This window comes from Excalfactoria chinensis, chromosome 2, assembly GCF_039878825.1.
Source record: "Excalfactoria chinensis isolate bCotChi1 chromosome 2, bCotChi1.hap2, whole genome shotgun sequence".
NCBI lineage: Eukaryota > Metazoa > Chordata > Aves > Galliformes > Phasianidae > Excalfactoria > Excalfactoria chinensis.
In genome coordinates, this window is record NC_092826.1 from 66683615 (window position 1) to 66711085 (window position 27471).

The 27471-nt window shown below is 36.0% G+C and overlaps 1 protein-coding gene across 2 annotated transcripts in view; it reads left to right on the plus strand.

The window, feature by feature from the left end:
* Positions 1–27471, plus strand: part of ADCY2 (adenylate cyclase 2) — a 199416-nt gene that overhangs the window by 134983 nt on the left and 36962 nt on the right. For both annotated transcript variants that reach the window (XM_072328899.1, XM_072328900.1), the window contains 8 exons: positions 52–184; positions 512–688; positions 2043–2086; positions 5182–5262; positions 7900–7969; positions 11318–11415; positions 17974–18058; positions 27158–27295. In XM_072328899.1, the coding sequence (XP_072185000.1) occupies positions 52–184; positions 512–688; positions 2043–2086; positions 5182–5262; positions 7900–7969; positions 11318–11415; positions 17974–18058; positions 27158–27295 (826 nt within the window). The remainder of the gene's footprint in view (positions 1–51; positions 185–511; positions 689–2042; positions 2087–5181; positions 5263–7899; positions 7970–11317; positions 11416–17973; positions 18059–27157; positions 27296–27471) is intronic.

Consider the following 27471-nt stretch of genomic DNA (forward strand, 5'->3'; position numbering starts at 1 on the left):
ACTCTTGATCAGTGTGTGTGATTATGTCATTCTTTTAAAATATAATTCCAGCCGTGTTCACATCACTTCAGTCACCTTGGCACATTTGAATGGAGCTTACAAAGTGGAAGATGGGGATGGAGATGTGAGGGACCCATATCTGAAAGAGCATAATGTTAAGACTTACTTTGTAATCAATCCTAAGGTTAGTAGTACTTCTGCTTTGTGGCCAGTCCGAGTTATTTTTGAGCAGGACCACTAATCTGTTTATTGAATAATTTACTACCATAATATATTGATCGGAGCTATTACTGATTTTTTTCAGATGCATGTTTGCATTGCCAATCTTTCCCGCTCTTCAGAAATAAGTCTCTGATATTTCCCAGCAATATCATTATGAATTGCGGGTTCTCAGCTTCTCTTCATTTCGAAGTTCCTAAGCATGCATATAAGTAGTAGCAGATGATGCATTAGTGCTTCTGAAGGTAATGGACACCAAGTGTGATATCACTTTTGATTCTCTGTCAACCAGGGAGAGAAGCGAAGTCCTCAGCACCACATTAGACCTCGACATACTCTTGATGGAGCCAAAATGAGAGCTTCTGTCCGCATGACCCGGTACCTGGAATCTTGGGGAGCAGCCAAGCCATTTGCACACTTGCACCACAGGGACAGCATGACCACTGAAAACGGCAAGATTAGCACAACAGTAGGGGCCTACTTATGTCATTTCATACAATTTAGCAGTATTTGAAAGAAAAAAAGGTGCTCACTGCTAAATACCCGGTTCTTTTTGATGGAGGAAAGTACATGCGTTTGTACTGGAAAAAAGCCTGAGGAAGTTTCTAGGAGCTTTTCCATGGGGCTGAGTTTTGGATTAGACTGTGAAGAGCCATGTCTTTCTTTTAGTGCATGTCTGAATCACAAGAACTCAAGTATACTTAGCAAAATGCACTATTTTGCCCTCTGAGCTCGTTCCACAGTCACAGCATGTAGAATGGCTGCTGTTCACAATGTGGAAACAGATTTTGAATGTGAAGCCAGACTACAGTACCTTTAGGAAGGGATATGTTTCATGCAGAGACATTTCCTGAGATTTAATGGTTATTTAGCAACATACTGCATTTGGAACACATCTAAATGGGGAGCAAATGCTACAAAGTTAGAATATTCCTGTGGCACCTGGAGTGGACCTTTTAAGAACCAAATCTCTGGGAAACAAATCGATGTGTACTGTAACATCAACCTGTTGAAGGTGTACTGACTAGACTGTAAATTGAAGCTAAGGGCCTGAATATCACAGTGCTATTGCACGTGACATCTCTTACACTGAACAGAAAATATTTCTCTTTAATTTTGTCATCACTGTCTTACTGCTGTCAGTAATACACAGTTTGTATCTTGCACATTGCATTATTCTACTTTTAACAAGTGCAAATTTAGAGATAAATTCTAAGTGTTTTGAACATTAGCATTCACTCCTGTTTCCATTATATATGACAACATAAGACTGAGCCACCTAACCAATCTTGTTCAATAAATACAGTGCATCAGAATGTGGATTGTGACATGCTCATTACAGAAAGTACCCAACTGTCACTATTAATCACAAAAGAAATGTGGTTGTGATGGCTGCTATTCCTCACCAATAATAATGATGTCCATGGCCTGTACTTGGCCACTCAGGTCTGTTTTTTCAAAAACACTTAATATTGTTTAATAAAATGAAGCTGGCAGGAGTTTAGGCTGTATTACAGCAGTAATATATAACTGTTACTTTGAAGCAGTAACTTTCTAGTAAAGAAAAGCATTTTTGGATTCTGGTGGTTGCATTGGTAATTTATTACTTATTACAATGGATGACTTTGTGTGCAGATCATTCCATCTTCACCAGTGGCTGAATTTTTCTTTTAAGGGCTTTAATCTAATGCTAAAAGTATTTGTATTGGAAAATTTTTCCTTACTTGACCCTGTTTTCAACACTAATTTTAAAGTGAATTCACATTAATTATGTTGTCAAAGTGTATTATACTTAAGAGGTATTTTCTTTTGTCTTTCATTAGGATGTTCCCATGGGGCAGTATCATTTTCAGCGTTGCAGAGAGAGGTAAATTGATTTTTAAAAAAAATCAATTAAATAAATTCCATACACACACACACACATATATATGCATTTTTATACATATAAGACATAGTTTCAAGAGAGAGCTATTTCTTATCCAGATTACTTTTTAACTGTTGCCTCACAGATAGAAAAGAGCTATGAATACAGATTTTGCAGATACTAAAGAATTGTGAATATACTCCCTTCTAACAAATAAGCATTATTTAGAATTACCGTAAGTATGTCAGTGGCCTCCTATTTGCCTGCTAACATCTTGCTTGTTCCTTCAGTGTGCAGAAAATGTTGTACAGGAAAGCTGAGAGAGGAGATAGAGTGGGGAAGAAAACAGAAGCTGAGAAAGGGTTTTAGTAAATTGTGTTATAACAGCTAATAACATGAACTGAAAAGCGTATTTTTTTAATTCCTTTGTATTTGTATTGTTTGTTGTTTCAAAGTTTATAGCAATTGCAGTCATATTTTTTGGACCTTCTGTAGTACTTATGCTATGCAAAATATTTGCAAAATCATGTCAATTTTTTTTCATGCTGTCATGGGTTAACCAAAAATCTACCTGTGCCCGTGACAGGGAGACAGCAGGAGAGGGAAGAGAAAACAGCGGCAATGATCTAAGGAGGCACACTTATTTACTAAATACTATATCGGAATACAGGATAACACAATATAATACAAATTAATTGAACTTAAGGCTAATGAATCAAGCAAAATAGGAGAGAGAGTGAGTCCCAAAACCGAGAGGCCTACTGTAGCTCTAGGCGAAACGGCTGGAATGCACCCACACGCTCCGAGGAATCAAGAGAGTCCAGCCCCGAAGTGAGATTATATTGTGTCCTTGTCCCGTGACTTATCCCTGACCGCGATGTCCTCTGGGATATGTAGTCTTCTTCTGTGAGCTGCACATTCAGTAAAATTATCCATGCTTTACATGATGTTATGATGTGGAATACTGATAGCAAAATTACAAAACCATGACACATGCCCTGTTTGTTGTTTTAATGACTAGGCCAACACAGTGAGAAAAGGTCTCTTTCTCTAAATATATATATATATATATATATATATACACACACATATATATATATATATATATTTATATATATAAATATATATATATATCAGAATTTTAAATCAAGAAAAGAATGACTGCTCTTTAAAAAACAAGGCTAACACTGTCAGAAAGCTGAAGACCTGATAAGACTTTTGATAATGCCTTTGTTTCAGACTTATAAGAAACATTGCAAATACCATAAAAACATTTGAAAAAGCCATTGAAAAAATTCTATTTTTATTATCTTTGGTTATGCAGATAAGTCATACTTTCTGTTCCTCCCCCATCGTGAACGGGTTGCCCAAGGAGGTTGTGGATGCCCCATCCCTGGAGGCATTCAAGGCCAGGCTGGATGTGGCTCTGGGCAGCCTGGTCTGGTGGTTGGTGACCCTGCACATAGCAGGGGGTTGAAACTCGATGGTCATTGTGGTCCTTTTCAACCCAGGCCATTCTGTGATTCTATGATTCTGTGATCTCCCTACATGGTAAATATCCCATCAACCAAAGTAGAGGTTACTGGGGAACAGTGCAATTCCACAAATTATTAAAAAAATTCAGAAGTTGAACAAGTTTTGACCATGTATACATTATATTAATATACACAGTCTCTGATTTTCAAACCCAGCACATATGTTTGGACAGCATCTCCAGAGAGTGTAAATTGGCCTAGTAGTAAGAAGTACATTCCAAAATGTATGAACAGGTACAAACATTGCCATGCTTGCTGATAGCATGCTACTGGAAGTGGTTTCTGAAGAAAATGATTACTAGAGTCTCCTGTATGTACTGAGCTAAAATTTTAGATATGCAAGTTGGTCGTTCCCCAGGGATAGCGCTGAAATGACAGTAAGTCCTCTGAAAATCAGTATTTTATTAGAAAATGAAAATGTGAGCTTTGAAGCCTGACTGTAGGCTTCCACTTGTGGCAGTCAGTCTTACTCACTAATGTGATATATTGATAGGGATATGCCAGGAATACTAAGTGTGATTAGATTGTCTCCTCCTGTGTGGTTATTCCTCATAGGCAAAATGGTCCATATGTGAAAAATGAGCTGTGAACATGTACTCAATCTCTGCATTATTGATTAGGCAAGAAATCAGTAGAGTTGTTCAAAGTTACTGAAAGTACATTAATATTGCTTTCTCAATGCATGTGAATCCTGCAACAAGTTATTGTTTTGGGGGAAATAACCCAAAAGCTTGATGTAGAAGTTCTGTTATACCTTTGAAAGTTTTGAATTTGTAGGTTAAGGAAATTCTGGTAAGCCAGAAGTTAAATTTCAGATCTGAATGGTTACTTCTTATAAAACATGATTATTAAGTTAACATTACATTTTAAGTTTTGACAGCACAGAGATATAATCTAGCAATATCTGAATTATTATGGCTGTAAGGAGAGCACAGCTGCTGAAAGAACTGATGATGTTTGTACTAACATTATCAAAGGCAGTCCCTCTGCTGGGTTCATGCTGAATGCAGTGAAAATAAGAGACCTCTTTTTTTCATTGCAGTTGTGCTCTGAGTTATAAAAAGAGGAACAAGGCACATGCTTAAAACACATTTCAGACTTGATGTTTGTACTTCTTACTAAAAATATTTCCAAGACAAGAAGAGTAGGCAGGCTTTCTGTAGGAATGTTTATTATACACTAGCACACTATTGGTCATCATACAATCCTGACAAGGATATTTAAAAATGACTGCAATAAAAGTTTTCTGAATTGGAGCATATTTCCATTTTTTTTATATTGAGTTCACACCACTAAGGAGGACTTTCTCTCAACTTGAATCTTGAATTTTTTTTCTTTTAAGAATTTCTGTGTTCTTTTTATGTCCTCCCTAATCTCTATTGATTGATTGATTGGTGGAGGAAAGGTGGAGCAGACTGTTCTTGTCAAGAGCTTAGGAGGATCAATGTCTGAGTCCTGTAGAAGCTATTGCAACATAAATGTTGACCAGATATTATGCAAATGCTTATATTTAAGGTTTTTTAACAATGTAATGATTTTAATTTCTTACATTTTTCATTTCAGAACAAAATCTCAGAAAAGAAGATTTGAAGAGGAACTGAATGAGAGGATGATTCAAGCTATTGATGGAATTAATGCTCAAAAGTATGTTTCTATCCTCTGTTGTCTACTTGATTCAGTTTTGACATAAACCTGTAATAGTGAGTAGCATGTACTATTTCTCCCTCCCACGTTCACAGAGTGGTCTGAATGAGTAACGATAGCACTGCTACCAGGCTCTGCACTTTGTAAAGATGGATATACAGTACCTTTTAATACTACATGGGATTCACATTGCCTGTGAATGGCATGTCAGGTTTTGGCTTCCCTTGATTTTTATGACAAAGGTATTTTTGTCTCTTTAACTGTTCAATCATAGCTGTTGCTATGTATCACTTAAAATAAATTATTAGATTGGTTATCTGAGAACAAATAATGAGAAGTGTTCATTACCAAAAAGCAGGTTAATTCAATAATATTTTAACTATACAAATGTTAATCACTCAGAAAACAACAACAACAACAAAAAGTAAATTAAAAACATGATAAATATTGGACACAAAACACAGTATTAGATTTTTTGTAGTTTTTTGTTGTTGGTGGTGTTTTTTTTAATTTTTAATTATTTCAGTTTGTTTGTGCCTGTGTCTTTGCACAAGTCTGCCATGTGCCAAATGCACATATTTAGGGTGACTCGGGGCCTTTGGGTTCAGTTCCATCTTCTGGAATGCAGATGAAGCCATGGTCTCTGAGAAGCAGAATCATAGGCTTTTAGGATGATTGAGATCAGTAGATTTAGTTGGCATTGCTCCTTGAAAGGCCATGTGAGGAAGGTTAGGACCTTATTGAATACTATTCTGGATAAAGAAAAATACAGATTTAAAAGAAGAAGCAAGGAACACAAAGTTTTTCTCTTTTAGCCATGTTCCCATAGCTATTAGGCGTGCATCCTGCATAGGAGGGATCGGTTAACCCTGGCTGTGCCACTTTGGTGGTTAGGGGCCTTCTATAAGACATGTGATGGATAAGAATCTAAATATCTACAGAGAGAGGTAAACTAAAATTATTTTGCTATTTGTTAAGTAGGTAACTATGTTAAAAAGATACATTCTCTTTCCTTTTCTTGGCTGCTGTGGTTTACACATGTTGTCTACCGGACTAGGCCTTTAAAACCATGCACCCTTGTGGATATGAGTCTGTCTTTGTTGCCCCTTGATCTGCAAAAGAATCCAAACACAAATGTGTTAGCTTCACAGCTGGCATATCCCCACATATCTGTAGATATTTGGGACTTCTAGGCTCATCAGGGAGTCAGATAGCAGGCAGGATTTCGCAGCCTTTGTTACTATGCTAAAAAATCCTTACCTTTGTGCACCATCTGCTAAGCTTATTCTTCACTTCTGCTTGTCTGCGCTGCACTCAGACCTCTCAGTAGTACCTGCTGAATCTTTCTTTAGGCTCTCCTATTTTTCATGTCTTTTGGGTGATGCCTTGCCTGCTTATTTGCTTTTAATCCCACAAAACCTTTTCTCTAAATCTTGCTCACCTTTTTTGCGGTAGATGTCATTTTTCTTCTGTTTCTGCAGATTCTGCTACAGAAAAAAAGTTTGTCAGTATGGATAGATAGGTCTCTTGCTTTTATTTCTGGTGTCTGCTTTAACGATAGCTGAGAGCACTGGTGATACGGAAATTGGTCATGCAGTCCCTCAGTCCCTTAAAAAATGGTGTATTTGAAGTCTGCCTGGAAGATGGATGTAAAAGGGTAGAACATGTTTGCTGAAAATGAAAGATTCTGAAAGCTGTTTATTTTACTGAAGTGAGAAATCACTGTTGAGTGTTTGTGAAACTAAGATTTTTCAAAAGGCAGGCATAGTCAATTATTGACCTAATTCACAGAAAAAACACGAGAGAGCTATGACCTCAAGGCAGCCTTCTACCAGAAAAAGTTGCAATGCAGAAATGCGGAGTTACTAAAGCTTCCTAGAAATTCCTATAACTACTTTAAAAGAGATGTGATCAACATAATTTTACTGAGCTCTTGAACATGTGAGCTAGTTGTGGGGAGTACAAGGCAGCATTTGCTCTAAGTGCCATTAGTGTGATCAAATGTGTGTAGACCAGATTAGGCCTTTGGGAGCAGCTTATGCAGGTCATGGTCTGAAGACTAACACTGCTTAAAGACAGAAACAGTTCACTTCTCTTTAATAAAGTTCTTTCCATTTGCTTTTAGAATAGGAGTGTAATTTTCCTGCCATTCTTACATGTTATAAAAGTATACTTTGAAAAGGTAACTGGTGAAGATGGGACCAGATGGCCTCCAGAGGTTCCTTCCAACCTAAAACTGTTCTGTGAAAGTCATATCAGTGATCTGTGAAAGGTTTGCTTTTGACTCTGTGCACCATTCTATCCTGTGCCCTGCAGTATTACAGCATATTGGACATGAGTGGAATACCATTGTGAGAATTATATCATGTAAATTTCTCCCTTGATTGTCTTTAGCAATGATCCACAGCAAAATAGCTCATCTGAACTTTTGCTTCATGAGTATATTAGTACTGGAAATCAGAATGAAAACAGGATTTTAGCATTCTCTTCTAATTTTAGTGTGAACCATCATATATGTTCCAAAACCCAATCACTTTCTTCTAAGTTATTTTCTTAATCTGCTGCATTTCAGTAGTACAAAAAGACAGGACTACTTTATTCTTGCATACTTTGTGATGTTTTCTTTTTCTTTTCTAGGCAGTGGCTTAAGTCCGAAGATATTCAAAGAATATCACTTCTTTTCTATAATAAGACTCTGGAAAAAGAAGTAAGTTATTTTCACTGCAAAGTCATGATTGATTCTTTCTCTACCTTATCCTAAGTGAGAACACTATAACCTGACTTTATTACACAGAGCACCACCCCATCAGTGAGAAATCCTTCAACTTCTTTTGCCTTATTTATAGTAGAAATGTTTTGAGTATGATTTCCAATATTGCTTCTCTGTTTGCAGGGCAATTTTTATAGTGTTCAGCAATTCTGAATTTCTTGAAGTTTTCAAAGTCTCATAGAAATAAGAGGTTTGATAATCTTGATTTGCTGATGCTGAACCCAAGGATTCTTGAGTTAACTACCTACACACTCAAAAGACATTTGGCAAACACAGCTATTCCTATATTTTTCTTTTTAGCACATCTCAAATACTCCACTTCCAATCATGATAGTCCAGCAATAATTTCAGTTCATTTGTTTTCTTCATAAGCACTTGATGCTCACTGTCATCCCAGGGAAGTGATACAATGATACCGTAAATGTTATTTAAGAAAAATACCTATCTGTATTGGTTGCAATTCACTAAATGTTCTTATGACTAATATACTTAATAAAACATGTTTGAGATGTATGGGCAGATGAAGTAAATTGTACTGTTCACAGTCCTTGCAAAAAGAAAAAAAAAAAAAAAAAAAAAGATCAAAATGAAAGTATTTTCCCTTTTAGGCAGCTGTTGGGACCATTAGCCCAGAAAGTCTGGTGTTTTCTTTTTGTTGTTTTATGGCTTTGTGGGGCTTGATTACGTTTCAACATACTGATGAAGTTTCAGCAATAAGACTGGAGATCTGTCTCTTTCCCCACCTCAATAAGCATAGAACAGCTGATAGCTGAGAAGTTATGGTGTCTTTCAGCAAAGTAAGAGGTAGATCAGACCAGAATTGGCTTTATAAACGGGTTAGCTTGATAAGAACGTAGTAGGGGAAGCATTAGCATACTATGTTTATACTGCACAACAGAGATAAAAGCATCATCTTGGTCTCACTTGATACTCAACGACGTAATTAATCATTTTTGCATGTACCTTCAGTTCAAAGTTTCTGAAATAATTTTCACCTCCTCTCACAACTCAGCAGAAGAGAGTTCTTCTGGCAGGCTGCCAAAGGCATGTTGTATGACCTTGGCAATGCATTATGGTGATAAAAAATTCCTGGCTAGTTAAGGCTGTGTAGAAGTGGCATAAGAGAGAAGCAGCAGCACCTGGTGTGGTCTCACCCACGGTGTTTAGAGGGTGCACTGAGTGGGAGCACATACAGATTTCAGTGTGGATGGTACTGAATGATTAGTTCTAAAATAGAACTTGAGAGCAAACCATTATATGTGCTGTTGGGATGATGAGGGAATCAGAATTCGGGAGAAAATCAGCCAAGTTATTTGGCTGTGTGGATGCTCCCTGTAAGAGCCTAATCTCTTCTAGACTGGTAAGAGTTATGGTATGACAAAGAACTAATTGTTCTTTTCAGGTCTGGCTTTTTAAGGTCTTTGTTCTGTGTCTTTTAATGACTCACTAGTCCAATCTTGACTTTAAAGAACTCAGTAGGAAGCCTGATTTTGATTTAAGCAGAAACTTCCCACACCCTGCAGGGACTGAAAGTACTGCGAGGTAATAAAGCAAAAGAATTATTTATCCTAAGGAGCAAGTTGCCTGGCTTTGTTCAGAAATGTCTGGAGAAGTGTAGAACATTGAAAAAGAATTTACAAGTGTGTTGGAATTTTTTGAGATTTTAACAGCGACTTGAGGTCCAAAATCGTTGGATGGGACCATTGAGATATAACAAACGTTCAACAGATGGAACAACAAAACTTGCTGCAAGCATACCCATCAAGCATAGCGATATTGGTGCCTCAGAACTCAGTTAGGTATGTGGGAAGAATTGTTTTCAATTTGTCACAGAATTAAAAAAAAAAATGCTGTTGGGGTGCTAAACTTTATTTTTGCACACTAATATAAAGTTAAGTGCACCATTTTCAAGGGAAAAGTTTAGCACTGAGCACAAAGACACCACCATTAGAAAGCACAGCTCATGCACATTTTATTTTATGATATTTGCATGTTGAGAACATAATAACACAGAAATAATTTTTGATGCTTTTCTTAATAAATCACATCTTGGAACTCTTTACCCTTTTAATAAAGTTAGATAGTGTTACAGTCAGAAAGATTAGTGCAGTGGAAAGGCAATACAGGAGTGGAATGGCAAAAGAACATACAGAAAACGAATGCTTGCCTGTCTCTGAAGATCCAGGCTTGCAGGGGAGAAACTATAGGGGAGGGATCTCCAGCCAGAGATCCTTCCCCAGTGGCGTCAGCAATTAAATGAGGTCTAAGATAGGTGCAGCCAGGCTCTGCTCTTGGTCACACAGCTGAATTGCCTTCATCTGTGCTCCCGGGGCTGACCTGGTCTTCTCCCCAAGAGATCAACAGTGGTTCAGGGTGTGACTCAACAGTTCCCATACAGATAGGCTAAGTAACTTCAATAGACCCAATACTTAGATCATTTCCTTTTGAGTACTTAATTGATTTCAATGTATAATCTACATAATCTAATAATATAATCTATATATCAATCTCAAACAACCAAAAATTATTCTGATAAATATTTCACTGCTTAATTCTTGTGTATCTGGACAGACTAATAAGAGAATTTTAAATAGCATTTTTTTATTAATGACAAAGCAGATGGAGCCAACTCTTTCCTAATAACAAGTTTTTATTATTATCAGTGGATAGATAAGGCTTTTTAACAGATATTCACTGAAGTGATAATGTAGCATCACTAAATATCAGCATGACATCTAGCTCCACTATTGGAAAAACAACTTTTATACAAATCGTTAGCAGTTTCCACTTTGTTGATTCATGTACTCAGGAGTTTCCCAAATAAGTGACATTAACAGTTTCTTATAACTGTTCCAGCACACTCAGTATTTACTAGTAACTCGGAAAACAGTTTGGAAAATTAATGACTGAGAAAGATTGTATAAGCAAGGTCAGCTATTATTAATAATAGAAATACTTCCACATTTTAATGATAATTATGATACTATTTTTTAATTAATTTTTTTTTAATGTTGAATTTGGGATAGGCTTGTTCTGAGGAGGAGCAAGACCAAACCATTTCTTATGGCTATCTACTCTGTCCTTTGAAAAGTGAAAAGCTTCCCTACTGTGCCTGATAATCCCTGTCCTTATGTAAGCGGATATGATAGTCTATGAACAACAGGAATCTTATTATTGCTGAAATCAGCCTGTGCATTTCCGCATCTTAAAACTGGAATTTTGGTTGGGTGATGTTTTATCTGCTTTGAAAATTGTGTTCATAATATTTGCTCTTTCTTTTTCCAGTACAGAGCAACCACTCTGCCTGCGTTTAAATACTATGTGACTTGTGCCTGTCTCATATTCTTCTGCATTTTTGTAGTGCAGATTCTGGTATTGCCAAAGTAAGTAGTATTTTAACCTGTATTCATTCCCATGTTTATTTGCATATGAATGTAAAAAATATATTAGTAAAAGTTTTTTGAATCATCAGATTACAGAGATCAATTAATGGAAAAAAAGTTGGACAATGGTTGAGGAGTTTAACCAATTTTCAATGTTACATTTGTTTCTAATTTTAAATGCTGCCCTTGCTTGGTGCTCAAATGTCAGTATCAGTTCTTCATTGATTTTAGTTTTTGTGTTTAAAAATGTGTGATGTTGACATGAATCTATGTGCACAGAAAAGTAATACAAACCATGTATTCACAAGACCAACAACTGTGTGTAAAATAAGCCTGAGCTTATTTTATGAGGCTTTAAAGTAGGATAAAGTGAATTGCAGAATTGAGACTGTGATTAGTTAGTTGTATTTAACATATCACTGTGATCATACTGCTCTGTTCTACATAAAATTAGTGTTACTACTTGAAGAATTCCTCTTTTCAAAACTAGTTTAAAAAATATAATTGATTGATGAAATAATTATTGCCATCAGAATTTATTTATATGAGATGAGAGGAATAAGTGTGAGCCTATTTATGTTGACATAACAACCAGAATCAGCTATTCTTTCTGCCTATGCATGTTCTAGGAAGTCCAAGAAAATTGGAAGGTAGTTCCAATAAATAATATTTTACTAGTCTGCTTAAAATGGAATTTTGCTGCTAATTGTTTCCATAATGGACACTTGATGTTTGTTAGTTTGATAGCAGTTGTCTCCAAAGCCAACACTGCATATTCTCTGTGATTTAGTATTCAGTCTTTTTTGCCTGCACAATGCTTCTGGGAGAAGTTTTTACAACCTCGGATGAGTGACTGCTCTCGTGCTGTAGTACTTGCATTTTAATTCAAAGCCAGAAGGAATTTTTATCCTGCAGATTGTTGTGTTGTTTTTTTTTTAACATGTATCAAGTTTTACAGGTTTCTCTGCAGATGTTACAGCATTTTCTTTGCAGTGGGGTTCCCATTAGTTTCTGATTTACAGACACGGGCCACAAAGGGTCATTCTTAGAAGAAAAGAGTTCATCAGTATCTTTTATATGGCTCACTCTCAATTTAGGTATCATACCGAAAACAAAATATGAATCTAATTAGCCTCTTCCAATATTATCGCTAACAGATCTGTTTTTATGTTTTGATTTCAGTCACAAAAATGAATTTAGCCTTATTATTTACCATATACGAAGTAAGATATTAATTTTACTATAATGTTATTAAGTCCATTGAACCAAATGTGTAGCTCATTAAAATGAATCAGATACTTGAAATTAGTGAACACTTGGGAAATATGTTCAACTGAGGAAAGTGTTCTCTAACTTGTAAAACCATGAGCTGTCTTTCTAGTATCGGAACAAAAGATACAATAATTTATCCTTTTCATTAGAAAAATGTAAATTATTCATGGCCCTTTGATAGGACTGCTTGTTAAATTGGAAAAGCAAGAGTATAAAATCACAGAATGTCTGAGGTTGAAAGGAACCTGTGGAGATCATTTGGTCCAACTGCCCTGCTTGAGCAGGTTAGAAAGCAGATATTACCAAATGAATGATGTTCAGCTTCAAGGGCTCTATGAATTAATTTAAAATAAACAAAAATTGAAATAAGAAAAGCAAGGTATCATACAAGCATCTGGAGCTCTGCTGGAAAATCTCAGTGTGTGTTTCAAATTAAAAAAAAATATATTTTAAAAATCACAGGTATACATAAGGGTATTTTTTGAAAGCAAAATTGCTTTCATTATGCTATAATTTTACCCGAGTTGCTTACTGGCATGTATTTATTTAAAAAAATCTATAAAAAAATTAGGTGCGGACCAATTTATTTTTTTTTTTTAATTATTGCACAGATGTAGATTGGGATGACACGTCTATCTACTTGTCTATAAGTAAGAAGCAGTAATAACAGCAGGAGAAAATGCTAGGCAGGTAGCCATTCTTGTTGGCAGTTTGGTTTTCTGCACTGGAAATAAAGTTCAGACTCCAGTCAAACAGACTCAACTGCCACAGATGTTGTTTCCCCCCAGGAAAAACAAACACACGCACATGAAGAAAACTGAGTAGATTATTGGTCAGTTTAAAATTCTATCTAGTATTTTTTTCTAAAAGTTTCTGCAGAATTTTTAAGCGGTGATTTAATGAAGAGGAAAAACTTGATCTGTCATTGGGTTTTATGGATTCACAATTAATCTGTTTTTGCAGCAGTGTAATAGCATTGATTTCTGTGCACGTACACCACCTGCTGCTTTAAAGTAGATTTGGAAATGTCTGTTAGTGAGAAACATCCAGCACGTTGCAAGAATATAAGCAATGTCTGCAAGATCATGAGACATTTCTTGCAAGGCTGGAGTCATTGATTAACATTTCATTCTTCCCGTGGTCTAGAAACCGGTGTAGTGTTTTCACAGTAAACTTAAAATAAATTAGTAATTACAAATTAGAGCAGTATCTTGGACTTGAATGTGTCATAGTGTCTTTGTGATTCCACTGCAAAGTAGCAGATAATTTCCTTGGAGCCGGCCTTCAGAGGCTTTTTAGTTTTCTTGGCTAACCAGGTGACAGAAATTCCTGTGGTAATTCCCAAGAATACTACCTTCTCTATTTGGTGAAACTGTCAATTAACATGAACTCAATAGTGTTGTTGTCTTTTTTTTTTTTTTTGAAATACAGTCTGCTAAATTGATAACAGTATGTTTCTATTGACCAGGAGGTACTCACTGTGCTATTCAGGTAGGGAATTTGATTGGGGTGACATTTAAGATTCAACCCAAGTCTTCTCTCTCTCTGAGGCTTCTGTGTTTAAGAGCGTATTTCCTTTTGTCTCAAGTCATGCCAAGTTAACAATCATCCACCTTGTCCCTGGAAGATGGTCAGGTCTTGACATGGCATTTCCTATTAAATGCAAGTGAATTTCTTTGCAGAAAAAAGGAGGTACTTAAAAATCTCATCTGAAAGTAGACATCTAAAATTCGAGACACTACAACAGAAAGTAAAGCACCATTACTGACTTCTTTTAATGCTGCATCCAATTAAAGTACAACAGCTACAAAAAGAACAGCCCAAAGTGTAATTATGCTAATTAAATTATTTCTCCTTAACAGAGGAACTGCTATGCATTCAGTCTGCGTAGTCATTGAGTCAATCAGTGGCATCAGTCAAATCAGAAAAGAAAAACTACTATTAGTTATGAAAAACATCTGAATTCAATATTGTCTTGTATAATTGCTTCATTATGATTTTATCACCTCAAGAATTTACAATCAAGCAGTTAAAAACGTGAATGTCAGTATCCTGGAAAGCTCAGGGTATTTGCTGTGTCTATTTGGGTGCATGAACCATGGGCCACGTGTTTTCCTAAAAGATGCAGAAGTGAGAAAGAATACATTCTTTTCTCGATGATTACATTCTTTTCTACTTTTTTCAATACATTTATCTTCATGATGAGTCTTTATTTTTCCGTTCATATGTTAGGAACAAGAGATGAGTATGCATATGTATTTTTTCCAATCTCATACTGCCTCGTAATAATTAATTATTCAAAACATATTCGTACTTGCTGAAACCAGAAAAACTTGTCCACATTTTAATTTTGTTAACAATTAACGATTTAGACTTAGAACTGTCTGAAGTCTGGGAAATTCTGGTGTTTAATTCCCTCAAGTTCAGATTCTGAACTCTCAGTAGATTATTGTCAAGGCTTGTCCCATCAGCGTCCCCAGCATGTACCATAAAAGAGAACAGACATTTCACAAACGAGGGCACTGAAGAATAGGAAGAGGCGGGTAAAAAGTTAACAGTCTTTTGATATCCCGATTGCTCTTGTGACACAGTAGTTTGCATGCATCTGTCAATGCAATCAGTGATTCCATTTTATGACTCTACACAATGAAGGCAAGAATAGTTTACTGTTTTTGTAGTGTTCCAGTGAGAAAAAGTAAGTGTGTGTTATGACTTCCCTATGGTCATTGCCTCAAATGAGGCTTATTTATGTGGGCACTTAATTTTTAGTGTTTTGCCTTCCATTATAGCATCTTCATCCCACTTCTTTCCTTCTAGGAGCAGCATGAAATCATTTCAGCTTAGCATAACTGAAACAAGATGTCCTGCTGTTCCCAGAAGAGGGTGTGGGGAGCAAAAAGCTTAGAACTTTTTTCCCTCTGTACTTTCCTTTTTTCCTTTTACAAAGCTATCATTGGCCCTTTTTTCTTTGTCCCAGTGATCATTCTTGTTCTTTCAGTGTTATCCTTTTTCCTGTGCCACTCTGATAACATCATCGATCTCTGACAGTCTGTATAAAATAGCTGCTCAGACCTTCTGTTCTTGTCTGTTGCCCCATTGTTAAGCACTCCTTGCATAAGCTTTCCTTCATGTATGTTGATTTTATTTCTTTTGTCCTCAAGTTTCACTCAGGAACACCTAAATATCTTCTGCAAGAAACCACTTAGACTTAACAGACAAATCTGTTCTTGGGCTGAATCATTTCTTAAGGTGTGCGACTTCATTTCCTGCATCTTCCACATCCAGGAGAATGTGGTAATAGTTTTGAATGCAAGAATGGTTACTTGGGTACTACTGATGAACATATGTGACTCAGAGTGCTTACACACATAAAAAGCATGCCTGCTAATTGTATTCCTATTCTCCTCTGTTGCTTACTGGATTTTAAATTCTTAAGGGTGGAAACTGTAGTTTTACATATGTTGTTATGCAGCTTAGCATCTTGGTCTTTATGAGAAATTCTTGGACAACGTGTATTCTGAAGTAATAAGGATTTTGAAATAATTTCTAAAAGAAACATTATTTCAAGGTGAACACGATCTGTGTAATGCCAGTTGCTTGTTTTCATCAGCTGTTTGCATCAACCAAATATTTCTTGAATACTTAGCATGTAAAAAGTTCTCTGTGTGACTGGCAGGGAAGCTCATAAATTATTCTCCAAAATGTTCTTAATAGCAGCAATATGGCAACAGGTTGGTATGTAAAGTTAATGCCTTTTTGTTCTTTCTTGAAAATAGCTCAACATCTATAATGCTGTCATTATAATATTTTCCAATATTTGTACATAGTCCAAGGAAATTGATCCAAAGAGTTCTACTACTTCATTTTTAGTATTGTAGCATCTAAGATGTCTATATTTGAATTCAAATGTTATCTCTAAAGAGCAAGGATGTAACCTTTTATTAAAAAGATCTTTAAACTCTGAATCATAGGTTTATGGAAGAGCTAACGTAAAATATTATATTACTGGATTAAAATTTAGTTGTTAAAAGAAAATTAGTACATGATTAAACATTACTCAAGTTTTGCTAAAATACTTGCTGGGGCTAAAAGTGGTTGAGAGATACTTTTAAATTTTGCAAATATGTCAAATCAGTGGTTAAAGTTGAAAGCAGACAATTGAGTGAAGGCCTTCATGACCATGTCTGATTTCCTTTCTTAAACAATTCAGTTGATCTAGAGCTTCTCATCTCCTCTTGGCATGCATTATGAATGTAATTAGGTCTGACTGCATCTTTCCCTAGGCAGCTGTGCTAAGTAGCTCTCACATAGCTCCTGGTGGGACAATTATGTGGTGTTCATATAGGGAGATTCCACATTTGCAGAATGCATGCATTCACAGATTACTTCTACGTCCCTGCTTCTGATTACTGAGACCCGATGCTATTTTGGCTAGACTCTCCTATTTAGAGTGCATAAGAAAAGGATAAGTTAGAATGCTGAGTAAGGATGATTTCAGGACTAGATTTCAGGTCTAGATTACTCAGTTTAGTTGTCGATCTGTTGTTCTTTGTTTTGTATTTTTCATTTTCATTATAAATCTGTTGTTTCTTTTTCTTTTCTTCATGGTGTTGTCTTCCTTCCTATCATGCTGCCTCTCCTCTGATACTTCAGAGTCAGCCAACCAGTCAGATTTGGTACAAAGTGGAGTTTTTAATGGTGTTGAATTCCTAATTATTCAAGAAATGAGCTAACAGGCTGTAGCATCAAAGGTGTAACAGACGCCACAGTTTCTAGCTACAAGACACAGAAAACTGGACATCATTCACCCATACTATTGCTTTTCCAACCTTTGGAGAGAAGTTACACCACTGGAACATGCTTATTTTATAAATTTAGCAGACTCTTCTATTTAGAAAATCACTAAAAATAAATAAATAAATATAGCATTAAGGTTCTTCTTTAACACAGTCTTTAGAGTAAAACAAACAAACAAAAACCCAACCTTGATGCTATTAATAAAACTCTACCAGTTAAATTATCTGTATGAAAATTATTATTTATCCGTCATAATAGTTTTGCAAAGTTATAGAGAATACCAGTGTAAGTATTTTTTGGACAAAAACTTTAAGAAAGAAAAGTATAGTTTTAATGGTGTTATTTTGAAAGCTCTTCTTTGGTATGTGGAATTTTTGGAGTTGCAGCCTACGCATGGGAGTTGTATCATTACCTGCATTATAAACAAAGAAAGGTTGTGCTACAAAGGTGTACCTAAGAAATTAATACGTGTTTTCTTATTTCTTGCAGAACATCTATTCTTGGAATTTCATTCGGGGTCGCGTTTCTCATGCTCTCTTTCATTTTATTTGTCTGCTTTGCTGGACAGCTTTTGGTAGGTATTGAAGGAACCCAATCTAGTAGTTAATAGTTTCTTCTCAGTGACATCTCCAGATTTTCCCAAGTCTCTCTGCCTTTGCAGAACAACATGCACCCTCAGGCCTCTAAGCACACGGTATTGTCCCCGCTAACTTACTCTAAATGGTCCTAATTTATATGAAAAACAGAAAATGCCACTTCAGTGATTGTCTTTGCCTGTGTTGATACTCTTTCCCCCATAAAGATGGATCCTCTGAGAGGTCTGCGTTACTATTTGATTGGTTGACCTTTCTGAAATTTTTGCTATTGTCCTTGCAGGAGATGACCTTTTTAAGAGAATGCTTTAAATTGGGGCAGTGCATATTTGTTTATTTTCAAGTATTGGAGAAGACCTTTTCTGAGCTTAGAGTGCATATCACAGTAATGATTTGGTATATAGAATTTTTGTAGTAAAATACTGATTTTGCTGTTGAGTGTTACATGTGTTGTTGTAATGCCTCTAAGTGAACCTGGTTATATGCTCATTTTGAGAATCCAGAATTTGTGCGAACCTTTCAAATTTACACTTCACAATTTAATTAACAAGTATTATTGTCCTCCTCTCAGTTATTCTCAAATAGATCGAACATATAAATCCATCAAGAAAGAATATTTCAGAATTTGTGATGAAGTAAATGCAATTTGAATCTGGCACGTAATCAAGAAGAAGCCTATGCCTATGTTTGTTTATTTTTGCTTATGTTTACTTATTATTTAAGCTCATTTTATATCTTACTGGAAACTGTTCTTGTTAGGTCAAGTAAGTGACTTATTACACCACAACAGAAAATCTTTCTACTCATGTTCAATTTTTATTTTTATTTTTATTTATTTTTATTTTTATTTTTATTTTTTGCCTTTTGAAACCAAGCACGCAATTACTTTCCCAGGCTTCAGACATGTGAGTCAAAATAAAATCCAGTTTCTATTTTGTGTCCAATTATTGACTGCAACTGAAGAGCAGTGCACTAAGCTGGCATACCAAGTCTTTAATTATGAACACTGTGGGGTTGTTCTGTCTGGAGAAGAGAAATCTCATAGGCAATCTTGTCAGTCTGTCTAAATACCTGATGGCAAGGAAGGAAGTTGAAGGAGCCAGGCACTTTTCAGTCATGCCCACTGACAGGGTAAGAGACAGTGCGGACAAGTTAAAGCACATCAAAATTCATCTGACCACTGGAATAATCTGTCCTGTGGTCATCAGACACTGGAATGGGTAAAACACAATGTGTTGTGCCACTTGTTCTATCATTGTGATCCGTGTTAACAGATACAAGAAAATGGAAGATTCAGCTTTTCACTCTCCCATTAATTAAGGGGATATGTATTGCTGCAATCTATGTCTAAAGGCTCTGGTGCAGTTAATCCTCACTTCTTTACCACCTTTGCATTCTTCACAATTTCCCATGAGAAAAAGCTGAAAGAACTTTCATATAAAAAAGTGAAACACACACATGGGAAAGGCAATTAAGTCATTATGTAGTAAAACAATAAGAAAAGGTGGTCTGGCAGTAGAAACAAGAAAGCAAGAATGTGAGATTTTTTAATTTCTCCTTCGTCTTGGAAATAAGAGGAATATGTTTCTTAAGAAAATGTAATCACTCTGCATTTCAATTGCCGTTCCAATAAGGTAGGGAATTAATCTAAAATATAATGAAACAATATTTTCAAATGTTTTTAAATCCTTGAAGTCTCAGAGGTATTGTTATTACTTAGTTAGTTCTTGTGTAATGTCATGCTTGATTGCTGTTTGTTATTGGCATGACAGGAAAACGTGGAGTTGAGGTGATGCTGTTGAATAACAAAATGAAAAAGAAAATATACTTCAAGGGAAAGCCAGTCTTTTCTGCATAAAATAAAAAGGTGCAAGTGAACTGTTATCAGGGACGTAAACACTCGTGGGGATTTGATTTATAATGTAGCTTAGGAGGAATACAGACATTTCTTCTACTTTTAAGAGGATGGCTAAGCAAATTTTTCAAGTCAGAGTTGAGGAGTTGTGCCACTTAAATAATATCTAGCACCTAATTTTTATGTTGGTTGTTGTTGTTGTTTTACCTGTATCTCATACAATTCTCAGAAATTGAGACCTATTACTACATTTCTGTTGACTTATAAGATGCCATGTTGTAACCTAAGCGGCTTGAAGAGGAATTATTTGTGTTTGTCCTTATGAGTTCAGCTGCCCTAATGCAGAAGCTATGTTAAGAAGCCTTTCAACAAGTAAGTTACTGCTGTAATTGCTGCAGGGCTGTCTTTCCTTCACTGGAACAGACATAGTTCTGTAGGTTGATGGGTGAGAGGCAAAAACTACCAACAAGAGTTGGTAGGTTTATCTTTTTCCTGTCCTCTTTCTAAAATCTTTTACTGTATGTCAAAAATCCAAGTACTGTTTTACAGCTTTAACCACAGTCACAAATTATATTTCAGTAGCATTTTCGTTGCAGTATCTGACCCGTAATTGCAGATGCTTTATTTCTAGAAAAAAAGCCCAAAACTGTCAATCCAACAAATATCAATAGCTGGGAGTTAACATTATATTGCAAGTGTTTAGAGAAATCAAGCTTTATCATCCTAATCCTGATTGTTTCTTGTTTTGTTTTGTTTTGTTTTTCTCATCTCTTAAGGAGTACACTTTGGACTCCCTTCCAGAATGCATGTACTTAATGGTAGAAATGTTTGTGTACACACATCTGCACATAATTGCAGAGTTTAGAACTGCCAAATATGTCTCTTTTTAAAATTCACAAAAAAAAAAAAAAAAAAAAAAAAAAAAAAAAAAAAAGAACAGGGTTTGATCCTGACTGTGGCCAAATTGCTGTGATGACAGAGCTCTGGATAAAGGTGAGGTGCCTACCTACCTCACCTCCTCACAGGACTGGGCAGAAAATAGGATGAGACAACTTGTGGATCAAGATAAAGGCATGGAGATCTCTTACCATTTTTTTTTTTGTCACTGGCAAAACAGACTTGACTTGGGGAAATTCCTCCCAAAAATATCTTCCTTCCCCCAAACAGCACAAGCAGACATAAAAGGTTGGCCAGTAAGCAGTGTTTTCTCTCTGATTCTCCTTCCCTTAACACTTTTCCACTGCCCTGATGTATATTCTCCATGGACCACTGTTAAGTTCAAGAAATATTCACTTGCTTTGAAGGGGTCTTCCTGGGCTGCGGTGTGAATAGCTGCACCACCATGGAGTGCCTCCAACCTTAGCAGTCACTTTGCTGTTTTTTCCCTTTTTTTCTTCCATCTTCCTCTCTCCATTCCTTATCCTTTCTTACATACCTTTTCCCACAGGTGTCCTCAAATGAACCCACCTGCTGCCATCTTGATACCTGCACCTGATCCAGGAACTTAGAGCAGTAGTCACATATTTACAAGGCTGTTACAAGATTCCATAGTGCTGGCAAGACCAGTAAAATCTGAGTTCAAACTAGGACATGTGGCTTTTGCTACATTATAATCTTGTCTCAATATTTGACACTTCACCCTCTCAGTCTCTGTGGATTATAAATGGCTGTCATAACTGCAGAGTAAGGCAGGCAAAAATCAACCTTGAACAAGCTTGTCTGTTTGATTTTAATTTCCTAGGTAAATGAAAAAAATGCAGGCTGTACTTAAAATTACTAGCTCTTCCAGAATTTAATTATGATACTGTATGAAGATATTTGTGCTCACTCTATCACTTTGTGTTTATTATTAGTTGATTTTACTGTTCAGCTGCACTGCAGCCCAATCCAGCTCAATCTGTTGCAGAGTGATAATAGTGGTGATTAAATAAGAATAGAAATGTTTCCATCAAACAATGTGGTACAGTGGTAGCAGAAATAATAAGATTACAGACTTGCAGATCATACCTTTTATGCATATAAGCCAACATCAGTCTCAGACAAACAGACTGAGTGCAGGAACATCTGAGGATTCTCATAGAAACACTTATCCATGGACATTAGATCTTCATACATTCTAGTTAAAATCCTTATATCTCCTGAAATATGTCTTCTCCATACTAATTACTTATTAGTCCCTATGCATACTTCCTCTTCTTCTTCCTTTTATTTTCCTTTTCCCTTCTGCTTTTTATTTCCCCTTCTCCTTTTCATTTTCCTTTTCACTTTTCCCCTCTTGCTGTTCCTATTCGTCTTCCTTTTCCTTTTTATCTTCTCCTTTACTCCTTTCTTTCTTTTGTTTCGTTTCTTTTTATGTTTATTCTTATTTCTGATAATCACCACATAGAGAACTGAATCTTAAGGTTATGAACAGTTTTTGTCTTAAAGGTCTATTTTGGTAAATGTTTTCATAGTTGAAATGTACATTTGCGTTAGTTTTGGAGGTTTATGCAATTGAACCATAGAATTAGCATAACACGTTGTCAACAAGCAAATATCAGAAAATAATTGGCTCCACAATTAAGAAAAAGGATCTGATTTGAGGTCATGAACATTTTAAAAAGTGCAAGTTAGTATGTGAACAGCTCTGCCCCTGCAAGAGGAGAACATGTTATTTATTATCTGCATTACCACACCACTATATAAAGAGTGAGACACAATCTTTATCTTTGTGTACAGGGATTTGTAGTTTACACCAAAGCAGTTAGCATTGGTGCTTAACAGTCAGGAAGGCTGTGTACACTGAAGATGTTTACAAGATTTTTTATTCCTGACAGCAGTGACAGGATTATCAGTATAAGCACCACTTGGAAATTATTTTCTCAAATTATTTTCTTCAGAGGTAATATCTTACCTCTGAAGTGAGTGTTTCTTTTATGCAGATAGAAATGAAAGATCAAGGTCTTTCAGTTTCGCTGTTCAATAGTAGTCTGCTTGGAAATTAAGGTTAAAGAAAGTGGGGAGGGAAGACAGGGAGAACTCAGAGATGCACTTTGGGAGCTACAGTAAGATCCAGCAGAGGCTCTGCAATGGCACGTTTATCATCAATAAGTAGGGAACTATGTTTCGACTTCTCAGGAGAATACCTTACCCACCAAAACCAGGGAAACTGAAGAGAGCTGCATTCTATCCTTACGATGATAGATGAGCCACCAGTGTGATGTTAGGAGGGAAGGACAGGACTTGATGTGCTGCAATGCTTTATGCTTCCAGGATTTTATTATTCCAGGACCATACATTCCCAGTGCTAGCAAGGAAGTTTATACAGGTTACCTGTGTTTAGTGTGAGTAGTTTAGAGCATAGAGAGATAAGTGCTGGAGGATGTAGTTCCACAATGAATGTGGTATGCTGTCACTGACAGCCTAGTCAATGGCCCCAGTGTTCCATGGCTCCAGCACTCCAAACAAACGTGCTTTAAGCACAGTTAGTTATGGTGTCCATGAGTGCTTTCTGGAAGGCTCCCAAGAGTGGATGCAAAACACCACACCAAAGAAGAACCAATCATGAACACTAAAGGGCAACCTCATTTCAGGGAGTTATAGGGAGCGATAAGGTCTCTCCTGCACCTCCTTTGCTCCAGAAAAGTCTGTACTCTGTGAGTCCAGGAATGTGCAAGTGCTCTGAAGCCAAGGAGAGTATTTCTGAGCCTCATCATAAGAATAATTCAGAATTTCCAGTCAGTCTCTAAGTAATATTTCTACTTTTAAACTGTGCAGGGACCGGTTAATAAGAAAACAGTGCAGAAAATAGAATGTGGCATTCAGAACTCCTTCGTTTAGCTCAGTGCCTTAGGCACTGCATTTAAAAAGTCATTCAGATTTGCTCTTTCTCAAAGCCAGTGGCTCTTTAAATATTTCATGTGCAGCAGAAAAGCTTTGATGAGAAAGATTAAAAATGTCTTACCTTAAAATAGCATATAGTACTGTGATTATACGTTTTCTTGAATGAGGAAAGTACTACAGGAGCGACCAGCACTGAACTCCAAGAGCCTAAAGGCATTTTTATATGGCTCAGTGCAGTGTTCTTTCCTTTGAACATGATAACTGAGCTGAAGCTCATGGCCATTTTATTGTGATCTTTTGTGAGGGATAATAAACACTGCAAAGAATGGTACAATTGAAAATGCAACACTGAGTTGAGTTTTTACTGTTAATTCCTTGTTCATTATTGTAGCTTTAGTAAAAATGGTTCTGTCCAATATACGTTAATCTTCTCTTTGCTTGCATATATGTTGTAGGAGTTTAAACTCCTGCCTTAGGTTTACAAATTGTACCAGAGGATTCAAATGTTTGGTGGTACCGTGGTCATTTTAAAAGTGTTATAGCCCATTTAATCAACAATAGTATCATAAGGAAGTACTACAAGCATAATCTTGAGTCTGTGTCAAAAATCAGCCCTCCCTGATCTTAGGTTAGTGTGTTCCATATCACTCAGCCCATTACTTGGAATTGAACTTTTGGCTCTTTAAGTCTGAGTGAAAAGAAGTCTGTGGAAAAAAAAAAAAAAAAAAAAAAAAAAAAAAAAAAAAAAAAAAAAACAACCTCCAAATGCAAATTTGTTTCTCTCGATTTCATTTTTTGTAACATCAGTGTTAATAAAAGGTTAAGTTGTGTTTGAATGCAGAATGGAAAGAACAATGACAGAACCGTGGAGGATATGATTCATTGGCTTTGTGTAAACAAGAGGTCTGCAGTCAAATGTTCCAACTTCTGCTAGCGTGTGAGAGAGAAGTGTGACAGCTCTTGTGACACTGTCTTTCATCTGCAGCACAGCTGTCACAATTAATTTTCACACCAATTCTTTGCTCTTTCAATTTATTAAATGCTGAAGCGGGTTTTTGTGTGTGAAAATACAACACGGGATACATTGTAATAAGTTGAATATTCAAAATAAGTTATTAGTCACAATTGTACTGAGCAGATCTGATATCTGTCATATCAGATTTAAGATATTCAGGTGAAAAGGTAATATGTTAGTCACCTTTTATACTACAAATGCCGTTTAGAATAAAAACAATAGCTTATGGTACTGAGATATGTTTTGCACTTCTTGCATGCTTTCTGGAAATGATTACTTTCTATCAACTTATTTTCCATTTTCTTATGAAATATGCAAGTGAGGCATAAGATTTACAAAGAAAGTGTTGTTTGTAAGGCCAGAATCAGTAAAATAAATCTGCATAATTCTGCCAGTACTGTTATGGATCTGAATTTAATGATCACCCCCCACAACTTCAGTTCTGCTGTCAGCAGTTGTTCTGCAGGGCCGAACTGCCAGAGTTGTGCCAAACATGGGCTGGATTTAAATTGCTTACATTACAAGGGAAATGATGTTCAGCACATTTGTAAACTCGTATGCAGAATTACTGATCAACAGTGTTTTCTTACATATTCTCCAAGGAAATTCTTGGTGGTTTAAAATTGTAGTTAGGACCAGGATTTTGTCACAGATTTTCCTTCTGCTAGTCTCACTGGTTTCACCTCTGTAAACTGGTCTCTCTGCTGTTCCAGAGACCTGCCACCTACTTAACAGACCAGGTGAGCATGACAGATTTACCAAAGAGTGGTCCTTTCCCTCCAGAACTCAAGAGCTGTGTTCTAAATAGCCTGCTAGGAAATGTTTCACTGAGTTCCTTTTATATACATCTCACAGGTGGAAAAAACCACCTACACTCTTCATTTGTAAGTTGCAGTCTAACAGCACTCACATTTTTCTTCAGGTCAGACCCAGAAATATCTGTAATTTTAGTAGTAACAGCTAGAACAGTGGAATCTCGTGATTGATTGATAATCATACTAACTGAATGATAAATTTTTACCTGAAACTTTTTTTCCCCTGCACTTCTGTAAGTGATAAATTCACTCAATTAATGTAAACTTTTCCTCTTTCTTGTTTTTTTTTTGTTTTTTGTTTTTTTTTTTTTGCTTTGTTTTGTTTTAATGGAAGTAGAAAATCAGTCCAATTTATTCCTCCTTCCTAAAATATGTCAGCAAGTTGAGCAGTTTTGATCAAAAGTCTTGTAAACCAAGGAAATAAGGAATTACTGTGTGAAATTTTGGTATAGAAGTCTGTTCAAAAGTGAACAAATATATGGCAAGCAATTACACAGCTTTCATGAATAAATGTAACTATATGTAAATGTAAATTCTATTATACATGTTGAGAAATAGTGTAATTTAAAGCAATGTCCTATCTGTTGAACCTGAGCTAGCTGATAAATTCTATACATTGAAGTCCTGCATTTGGTTGTTTTTATTGCCTGAGTTCTTGACTCAGAGACGTTCTGTGCCTGTCTCCTTGTCTATTGCTGTGGCTCCTTTTGGTCAAAGTTTGGGATAAAAAAAATACATAAAGTGATCCTTGATAGCATTAAGTAAGTGGAGAAAAGCAGCTGATAAAAAGCAAATACTTTTGTAGGGCTGTCACATGCCTTAACTTTTCACTTGTTTTTTTACACAAGTATCAGTTTAGCAGAGCTTGACATTTGGAAAGAGCACAAGATATCTCGGCAGCCTGGTCTCCTCATTGCTAAAGTTTACAGGAAATGAATAGTTAGATGTGCCACAAATTGTTATTTTGTGTGAGCATCTTTTGCCTCTAAGCACTGTGGGTATATGAATGGAGACCCGTATTCTTGGAAGCAGGTGAAATGAGCCTGAAGTTTTTGCTGTTTCTTTTTGCCACTGTATAAGAAATATTTTCTGCTCAATACTCTTGCTGTCAAATCATAAGTTCGATTTTGTAGAAAATCATTGTTTTCCTGATAGTTTTATGAAAGGTTGTTTTAATCCTACCAGAAGAGCCCTCTGTTTCTGCATCAAAGGCTTTACAAGAGTCATTATTGAAATTTTGAAGTTTCAACTCGGGAGTTCAGTTTATTTGCTTGGTTTTATTGATAATAGAGCTGATGATGACACTGTCAACAGAATTGACATTAGGGCAGTAACTGCAAGTATATCTGTGTTTATTGTCATGTATAATCTTGATCTGTAAAAGTTATTGAAAATATGATAGTTGAACACTTCCGTATAATGTACTGAGATTAATACTACTCATAATCTTAAGCCTTTGTAATTCTACCCATTTATAGTAATTAAATACACTAAAGCTATATTTGTTTTATTCTTTTTTTTTTTTTTTTTTTTTTTTTTTTTTTTTTTTTTTTTTTTAACGTATTGCACTCAGCAATGTAGCAAGAAAGCATCAGCTTCACTGTTGTGGATCCTGAAATCATCTGGAATAATTGCAAACCGTCCTTGGCCACGGATCACTCTCACGTTGACAACCACTGCTATAATATTAACTATGGCTGTGTTCAACATGGTAAGTGAAAAAGGAGTGATTTTTCTTCTTTTAAGGTCTTTTTGCTTGCTTAGAGTTTGTTTAGATAATGTTTCAAATATGTCTCTTATAATTATCCTGGATGAAAATGATTGCCAGACAGAAATGTAAAGCAGAGCAACAGAAAACATGCTGTATAACAAGGGCGTCTTTCAGGA